The sequence below is a fragment of the Neltuma alba genome, unplaced genomic scaffold (genome assembly GCF_004799145.2).
Source record: "Neltuma alba isolate B1F8T4 unplaced genomic scaffold, ASM479914v2 tig00012185_pilon, whole genome shotgun sequence".
NCBI classification, from domain to species: Eukaryota; Viridiplantae; Streptophyta; class Magnoliopsida; order Fabales; family Fabaceae; genus Neltuma; species Neltuma alba.
The window spans coordinates 273,232-282,784 of record NW_021636727.1 but is presented as its reverse complement, the minus strand read 5'-3'; the positions used below and the strand labels follow the sequence as shown (position 1 = coordinate 282,784).

At 35.4% G+C, this 9,553-nt stretch overlaps 2 protein-coding genes across 2 annotated transcripts; both read right to left on the bottom strand.

Annotated features, from left to right (window-relative positions):
• Positions 1-1,789: 1,789 nt before the first annotated feature.
• On the bottom strand, positions 1,790-5,847 carry LOC114724323 (disease resistance protein RPS2-like). The gene is made up of 3 exons (XM_028910660.1): positions 5,753-5,847; positions 2,070-5,117; positions 1,790-1,927 (listed from the first exon to the last, which is right to left on the bottom strand). The coding sequence occupies exons 2-3, from the start codon at positions 2,825-2,827 to the stop codon at positions 1,891-1,893; spliced, it is 795 nt and encodes a 264-aa protein (XP_028766493.1). The 5' UTR covers positions 2,828-5,117; positions 5,753-5,847; the 3' UTR covers positions 1,790-1,890.
• Positions 4,204-4,575, bottom strand: LOC114724354 (probable disease resistance protein At4g27220). The gene has a single exon (XM_028910694.1). It carries the CDS (start codon positions 4,573-4,575, stop codon positions 4,204-4,206), a length of 372 nt encoding a protein of 123 aa, XP_028766527.1.
• Positions 5,848-9,553: the final 3,706 nt, after the last annotated feature.

Sequence of the window (9,553 nt, the reverse complement as noted above, 5' to 3'; positions counted from 1 at the left end):
ACCTTGTTATCGCTTTTTCTCGTCATTTGTTGAGTCATTGGGGGCCACGTCTGTGCCAACATCACCACTTCAGTCCTATCATCTGGTGAGCCATTGGCCATGTCTGCATCCACGTAACCACGTAGGCCCAGTCAGCTGGTGAGTCATCTGACACGTCTTCACCCACATCACCTCTCTGTCCCAGTCAGCCAGTGAGTCACTTGACACCTTTGCACCCACTCCACATCTTCGTCCCTGTTTGTCAGGTGGTCACTTGCCACATCTGCTTCCATGTCACCTCTTAGTCCCAGCCAGTCGTCATGTCATCTGCCTAGTCTGCATCCACGTCACCCCTTAGTCCCAGTTAGCTGGTGAGTCACTCGACATGTTTTCAACCCACGTCAGCTCTTATGATTCAAAAACTGCCTGAAAAACATTTAAAAAATTCCTTGGCAGCCTTTAGTGGCATCCACTTGAATGCGCATCATCACTGTAATATTTTCAAGTTGGAGTTTTTCTCAAATAAACAAAAACGGACGGTCCAAACCATTTTGAGCCACCTTAAACCACCGGCTTTTGGGCCGCCAGAACTCAGAGTGGTATGGAGAAATCCGGACGGATATAAAAAGAAATATGCCTTCCACGTGCTGCACCCGTCCCACACTCGCAGAAAGGACAGAAAAGGGAAAAAGAGGAGAGGTAGATATGATAGAAAGGAGAAAAAAAGAAAGAACAATCACAAACAACCATATTTTTGGTCCTCCTTTTTCCCATAATTGCAAGCTGCTGCGGCTCTCGTCCAAATCCAATGATTAAAAAAAAAAAATGGTTGCAGAAATCTCTTTGACGATGAGGAGGTAAGAAGCCCAGTTTCTTTTTTCCTTTTTTTTTTTTATAGGAAAAAGCTTAGGTGAGTTGGGTTCTGGGTGTGCATCAAGACAGGTCTTCATATCGGTAGCGGGATTCGAACTCATGATCTTATGGATTATGAGCCGACTCCTTACTAACTGGACAAACTCTTGTTGGTAAGAAGCCTAATCTCTGATTGGCTTATACCGGGAAGAAGGAAGCAATTTAAAATTCAATACTAATTATAAATGGACTTGTGATTAATATTTTATTATTATTTTAAATTATAAAATATTTGTTTAAAGTTATAAACTTTTTTTTTAACTGATACGTACGTGATATTTGATAGGAATCCATTGAGGGTGAGACTAAAGAGACATACAAACAAATATTGGCAATAATTAAAAAGAATTTAATTATGTTTGTGCATCATTTTCCTTTTAAGGAGAGAATTGCGTGAAATTCTGCAGTGTCTTGTTTAAATTATGTTTGGATTGCATTGCAGTTCTATATGTATAGACATGGGCTTAGTGCTAATAATGCATTAGACTTATTCTAATTTCAAGCGGGAAAAACAGCGTTAAAAATACTAACACTCAATTTTGATGGCTTCAGGCAAGTTAATTTCATGAAGAAATAACGAACCATTCAAATTGAGATGCGAAGGGCTAAATGAGTCCAAGTTTTTTTACATGGAATAAAATGTCAAATATAATTTTTTTTAATGTTAAATAAACCGGTCCTAAATTTGTTTGGGAGTGAGTTCTCCTCAAATCTATTGCCTACTATTTCTGAGTAGAGCGTACGATTCTACCAAAGAAGAAAATTTGGAAAATTATAATGATAAATGATTAAAGACACCTTATTTGACAAAGAAACCAAATCATTCTTAAAGCATATGGTTAACAGCAAGTCTCACAAAGAAATTTGAAAATAGCTTTAAATTCACTTTAGTCTCACCATAAATTTGGAAAAAACAACCCAACACTCCAATAACAGGGGCGCACACGATATTTCCTTTTCTTCATATCAAATATTATACAAACTTCAACATTAACTCCTTCACGCTGTATTACTGTTGCTTGGAGCAAACCTGTCCCTGTATGTATGAGAAATTGAATAATGAAATCAAATTGAATGGGGTGGATAAAAACAGTTTAAAAATTAAAAGAAAAAAATTATATCCATATTTACAATCATTAATTGTTAATATGTCATTTGAAGAACAATCTGAAGCATACCTGCTGCTATGGGGATTGACAAAGCACGGTTGAAGGAGATGCTTAGCTTGGGGTTGGTCCCACTGAAGTGATTCCCACCATTGTTCATCACACCTTATTTGTTCAAGAGCAGATGATGGTGACATTTGCTGACCTGTCTCTACTCCAAACAGACCAAGAGGCAATTTAGTTAGAGCTATGCAGTCACAGACCTCAAAGGTGCGTAGAGAATCACATTGAATGTGCCCATTGTATATTCTTTTCAGGTTTCGCAAATAAAGCAATTTCAAGCTCTGCAATTTTGGGAGCATCAGTTTGGCTGCATGGCCGCTATCTTCAGCGTTTGTATTCCTCTCTCCTTCAATAATTTCTTCCATTCCCAGGCAATGAACGATGGTAATTTCTTCAAGACTTTTACGTTCCAGCATGAGCTGCTTTTGGAACAGACATTTCAGTGATGAACATGCTTCCACATGAATACTCCTCAGGTTCATTAGAGTACGTGGTTTCACAACTTCCCCGCAAATCATCCTCAATTTTTGCAAAATAAAGAGATTCATTGTCTTTAGCAGGGAGAAGTTGTTCTCCTCAGATTCCAGAATGCATTCCATGTCCAAACAAGTACTTAAATTGCAAGTTTTCAAGCACATTGCAACCGACAAGTGCAAAGACAAGCGTTTGATCATATCATATGAATTATGAATTACAAACTCCGTAACATTTCTTGCAATTAATTCAGTAATCTCGGCTTCTGAAAGATTCTCTACTGCACATCTCATATCTATTGCTAAACTAGTTTTCTCAGATAATTCTGGAATGTCACCTTGAAAACAAGCTTAAACTCCCTCAATTGAGAATACTTGACACATTTAAGAATTATTTTACAAGCTCCAAGTCCATGTAGTTCCATGTGTAAAAGAGACAACGTATGATAGGATGCGATTTCTTCAACTCTAACTGGATACAAGCAAAGTTCCGTATCCTTATATAATACCCCAATCATAGGCGAACCTAGAATCAACCAGTCCTCCAGGAGAGTGAAGTTAGTTATGACTGCAGCTCTTAAGTTTTGGATCGACGTGAAGGAGAAATCTAGGTGTCCCAAATTGATCAATTGTTCCATCCCTTCTGGGAGTTCTGTTAAACGTCTAGGAAATGAAAAATCTCAATACTTCAATTCAGTAAGCCTTGCTAAAGATGGAACTTCAACAAGATTCCAACAGTGGCTACATATCAAGGCACATAGATTTTTCAAATTCAAAAGAGACATAGGTAGAGCAATAATCCCAGTATAGGAGAGATCAAGAACTTTTAGCCCTTGCATATAGTCAAAGAAGTGATCCAATATATTTGTTTCAAATGAATTGTACTAAAGTAACAAAGAAGTAAGTGCAGGACATCCGGGACTTATAGATTTCACATCATTTCTCATCAATGACACGCATTGAATATCTTCTTTCCATTCGTGAGGTAGTGGTGGTTTTACTTGTCCCGTGCTAGTATTCACATTGCATCTAGGCTTTGTACTCATGATTGTGATGGCCATATCTCTTACCAAATCATACAGTTTGACACATCTCACCCCATTCTCAATCTTTAATTCCAACATGCAAGCAGCTATTAATTCATCTCTAATTGTTCCCCCTTTCGTCTCTTTGCAGGTATAGTTACATCACCCAATAAATCTCCCCACACCCAATAATTAATCAATTCATTCTCATCAATTAGATGACCTTTTGGGTAAAGAGCACAAAACAGAAAGCCAGATCTCCTTGTATTATCCTTTAGTTTTGAATAGCTTAACTTAAAACGAGAACATACTACTTCATCAATATTGTATATACCAGTACTTGAAGTTCTTAACTCTTCTAATGCATTCTTCCACTCTCTTATATTAGACTATTAGTTGTGTTTCTCAATGCACGTCCAACTACAACAGTAGCTACAAGTAAACCACCACATTCTTTTGCCACATCCATTGCAATTGATTGTACATTTGGATCTGATAGCACAAGTTCCCTAACTTTTTCCCTGGAGAGATTCCATGCTTCATCCTCTAAAATAACTTTCACTTCAACATCCTTGTCTGTTTCCATCACTCTGCACACTTTAAGGCTTCGGGTTATTATCACTAATTTACAATCATTCTCTACTATTAGCACATGAATTCCAACTTCTTCAATAGAGAATGGTTCCCAACGTCGTCCAAAATCAGTGCAAATGTCTTCTTCCTATTAAAAGCTTCTAACAATTTTGAAACTCTTGCTCTTGTATCATCAGCCTCTTGAAAAGTCAAACCCAACTTCACAGCTATATCTTGCTGCACCTTCTTTAGATCCTTTGACATTTCCACCCAAATAATGCAATTGAATTGACTACTTCCTTTCACTGGGCGATTGTTAATCTCTGACATGATAGTTGTTTTTCCTGCTCCTCCCATCCCCCAAACACCAATCTTTTTGGCATTTTTATCATGTAGGAATCCCCAAGTCTTTATAAAGATCTGTTTATGAGTTTCATGTTCCATCATTGGTGGTGCAGACAAAACATCACCTCTTGTTTACAGGAATAGCAATTGGATCCTCTAAACGTGGAAGATTCCCTAGAAGTTTAGGAATATCTCTGATCTTCTCCTCAATAAGTTTCGCCAACTTGACTCTTGAACAAATGAAACAGCATCCTTTAGTGGGCATGTGCGGGCCATTTTCATCCATAAGGCTGCTAGCTTCTGTTTTTATCTGCTCAACTTGCTCAAACCATAAATTAGATCCATTTGTTGGCTCTGCCCCTTTTAGATGCCACAACTGGTTTCCTTTATTTTCAACATCTTTTTTACGAGCACCCAACTGTTGCATCAAAATTGCATCAAAATATTCAGCCGCTGAATACTCCTCTTTGATGTTCTCAATTGTTTATAATCTTTTTCAATTACTTCATGCACAGGGCAACACACGCCTATGATCCTTGAGACAAGTCCAACAACTTCCATGGTTGGCTCCAAGGAATTCAAACAAACAGAGGAATATAAGCAGAAAATCGTATATTGCATGAGCCACTGTGTTCTGTCAGCTACATATTGAAAACATAATGAAAAGTCAAATATATGATCTCCAAAACCATACACAGAATTCATAAAAAGCAGAAAAATATTAGAACAACGGCATCCCAAATAAAATATCATAACATAACGCTGATTTTAGTGAGAAACACATTTCATGCAATCTTTCCTAATATATTGTGTGACACATATGCATGACTAATTCATGCTTCCGAGTGATGAGCGAGCAAGTGAAGGAGTGATATGTGAGGAACAGCATGAACTATCAGACATTCAAACGTTATTTTAATTGAGTCTGCAAAGTATTGCAATATACTGACAGAAAATTTTAAAGGGGCCCGTTGAGTTACTTGGGACCAGCTTGGATAGAAAACACAAAAAATGCCAAATAAGGGCTTACAAGACTGGAGCGTCGCAGCATCCCAACCTTGAAGGAAATACCAAGTTCACTAGTTCAGGAAGAGGCTTTTCTTTAAAAAAAAATAAAAAATATGTAGTCCCATTTTCAAATGTAAGATAAACGACAGGAAGTAAAGGAAGAATCTGGATGTTGCATGAGCAGAAAGTTGAATCCGTGGAAGATTGAAATACGTAAAGCACAAAAGAGAGAACAATAATCAAAGGGAAGAAGAGGAAATAATCCTACCAAGCTTCTATTTGGTCACGGCATTGCTTCCAATCACTCTTCCTCCACCTCCTTTGAACTCTTCCAGGTCCTTTGTGCTCCCTCAAATTCTTTGACTCTCAATGTCATGTTTCTGCTCTTCTCTTCTATCCGCATTGATGGAGAGAAAGTCAGACAAGAGGAAAGTGAAAAAGAGAACCTCCAAGACCGATTGGGTGTTCCCCATATAAGGCGGAGGGGGAAGAGAAACAAGTACAAAGCGCGTGAATGGGAAGAGAGTTGAGTAAGGATAGGACAAAGACAAATGTTAGAAAGAAGACAAGTCCATCAATTTAATGTTAATGGTTGGGTGGGTGATATGAATGAATAGATTATACAGAGGATATGATAGGAACCAGCTCGGCCGCTACAGTTTCATTTTATAAAGGATATTCCTTGAAGACAGAGTACAGCAAAAAGCAATGAAAGTTATAAATGATGAAAAAAATTAAGAATTGAATTTTAGGCGAGTCAAGAATTTATAGACTGAGCAATAAATGAATAAAAAATTTAACGAGTGAAAAATTAATTTTCCTTCTTTTTTTTTTTAAAAAAAAATTTATGCCCTACCAGCGTCATATATAAGTCACTTGCATCATATTCTAATATGTTAAGTAATACATTAAATTGATAAAATTTACCACGCTTGCCCTTATTAAAGAAAAAGGTATTGAAAAAAAAATATATTTGTACACTCTCGAGCACTTTTTTTTTAATATTTAATAGGAATAAAATTTTAAAAAAGTCATTAAGTACCTTAAAAATGACTTATATTTAAAAAAAAACAAATTTTCATCCTGTAAGTGATTTATACCTGGTCACAGAGCGGCTCATATGCTTCACCGAGAAAGTTGCTTATGATATGTGACTAAAAGTTGCTTATGCCTAGTTCAACTCAACTCCATACGAATTTTACATAAAATAAAAGTAAATAAGACAGGTTCATTCCGTGTTCTCGTCTCATATGTTGGCGTCACCATACTCACCAAATTTAGAGTGTTAGTTGTCCCTTATCAGCCACTCCTTCTTTTGCCTCTCAATTTTCTCTTGCTCCTCAAATCTTTTTTTCTCGTTTCTTTTTGTCATTAAATTCTACATAAAATAATGAAATTTTTATATTCCATAAAAAAAAATAGTTTAGTTTTATGTAAAGAATATAAAAAATGAAAAGTGCATCATTTTTTTGCCTTCAAAATTTCACTAACGTAGAATCTAATCATTAAAAAAAAAAAGGAGGGGAAAAACACTTCCAAAGTAGGAAAAGATTGAGGGTCTGTTTGGGTGCCTCCCAAAACCATGGTTTGAGAGGCAAAACCATGGTTTGAGTGGGATGTTACCCAAATAACATCAATTTTGGGCCAATAATTTGAAATTATGATTTGGGCCAAAACCATGGTTTTGAAGTCGAAAACCATGGTTTCAGGAGAAATGAATTTATTCTACTTCTAGTTCAAATTGGAGAGTATGATTATGTCTGTTTGGGTAGATCTCAACAATAATATGACTTTAACATCTCTCAATTATTTTTTTATAAACATATTTAATCCTATATCTTATAAATATATACACATTAATTATTTATTAATTACATTATCTTATGTATTATTTATCATGTTGGTAAAAAATATATTATTAACAATTTTATTCCTTCAAATTAAAATATATCATAAAATCTATCTTTTATGTAATTATCATATTAACTTATATTTTTTTTAGTAATTTATATATATAAAAAGTGTTTCTAATAACAATTATCTAAACACTCTCACTTTTTAAAATCACTTTTCCACAAAATCTGTTCTCCTCAAAATATATTTTCCAGAAGCTATTTTTCAAATCATGGTCTGGTTTCATCCAAACACCCCCTGAATGACACTCCAAATCCCAACTTGACCGTCAAAATCACCCTTTTCAGCGACTCGCCTACATCCGTTAATCGGCCTCTTCACCACGTGGTTGGTGTGGGCATTTAGGGGAGCATAGCAGTGGGACTTTTATGATGACAGAGGAAGTCGAGAGGTCATACAGCAGTTTTGAGCAAATACTATGCGGATTAGGGTGGGCAAGAAATAGCGATCCAATTTCAAAAGCATTAATACAACGACATGCTCAAATGTCTTAGTTTACATAACTAAGAAAAAAGAATCATAAGCAAACAACACATGTGTATGTATTTATTCATTCAAACTCCGTTCTATGTGCAGAAAAGCGTGTCTGAATCCAAATAATTGAGAAATTTAAAGAAAGTTACTGGCTATTCTCAGATTTAACGTGTAAAAATGAAACATTTTACTCTTTTTTTTTTCCCGTGAGAAAAGAGGTTGGTATGATTATGATAAAAAAGCATTCTACTAACATACAATGCAAGAAAACAAACAATCATTGTATGCTACAAAATTAGTTGAAGACAAAAATCTGTACACAAGAGATGTGCTAGTAGGGTTTACAAAGAGAACGGATTGAACAACGTAATGGGGATTTTGTGGGTTAGAAGATTGATGCATTGGAAGGCTTGAATGAACAATTTGGTTTTGACGCTGACGTTCAGGGTAAACACTAGGATAGGTGGTATCATGGATGCTTTTTCTTCTTCTCTTTCTATTCCTTTTGTTAATTTGATGATTAAAGAACTTCTGAGCATGGCTAGTAACCTGAGCTGGCATCCTATACTTCACAATGTTCTTCCAATTTCCCTTCCCATATCTCTGCATTCCAATTAGAAATAGCCCATAATTAGACAACAAAAGAAAATATATTAGGACGTTTAGGATTAAAAACAACAAGAAACCAATATCAAACAGAATTGAGAAATTTTCAATGCATACCCAAACCTGTGTTCTTCCTCAGTCCATGACTTTCCCTTGTTGATATCGGTTTGAACTTCATTTGGTGCCCTTGAGTTAAGCGAAGGTTGATCCGCCAAGTGTTGCCTCTTATAGAGCAATGAATTAAATTCAAGGGATGTCTATGGCAGAAGCCCATGATGCATAGAGTTATTAGTTTGATGATTATAGTGTTGTTGAGCATGATTTGCTACTTGAATTGGTGCATTTGTCTCTTGTCCTTGTAAGATTTGTCTGTCACAAAAGAAAAACATATAATAAGGCCATTAGTAATTATATTATATGTTTTTTTAGGTTAGGTTAGGTTAGGTTCTTAATATAAGAACTATTTAATTAATTTAGAAAACCAATTAATTAGATAACAAATGTGACATGATATTTCTAAAATATTTCTATATGATATTAGATTATATACTACTTTATGAGTTTGGTAAATTAGTTTAGAAAAATTATAAATATGAGAGATAAATGGATTAAATATCGTGTTTAAAATCAAATTCAACCTTCCTACTATTTTATTTACTAAGGAGATAATAGTAAATAATATGGTATGAGAAATGGTCAAACAAATAATTGAGGATTTGCAAGCATCTTACATCTGAATTTTTTTTTAATTTTTTTAAAAGACAAAAAAATCAAATTGATTCTAAGGGCTTGTTTGATTGGAGGGAAGGGTAGGGGAGGGGACGGAAAATGAGCCCCTCCCCTCATTTTGGTTAACAATTTTGGAGGGGAGGGAAGCCAAAATGTTCCCTCCCGCCCCCTTGCTCCCCTCATTTTATCTCCCTCCCTCTCCAAATTGGAGATTTTTGGAGGGGAGCTAAATTTTTTATCCCATCATATACCTTTATTATTTTTTTAATATTTCACTACCACCCTACAAAATATATTATTATAATATTTATTTTTTAATAAAAATATATTATCCTAAGTAAAAAAT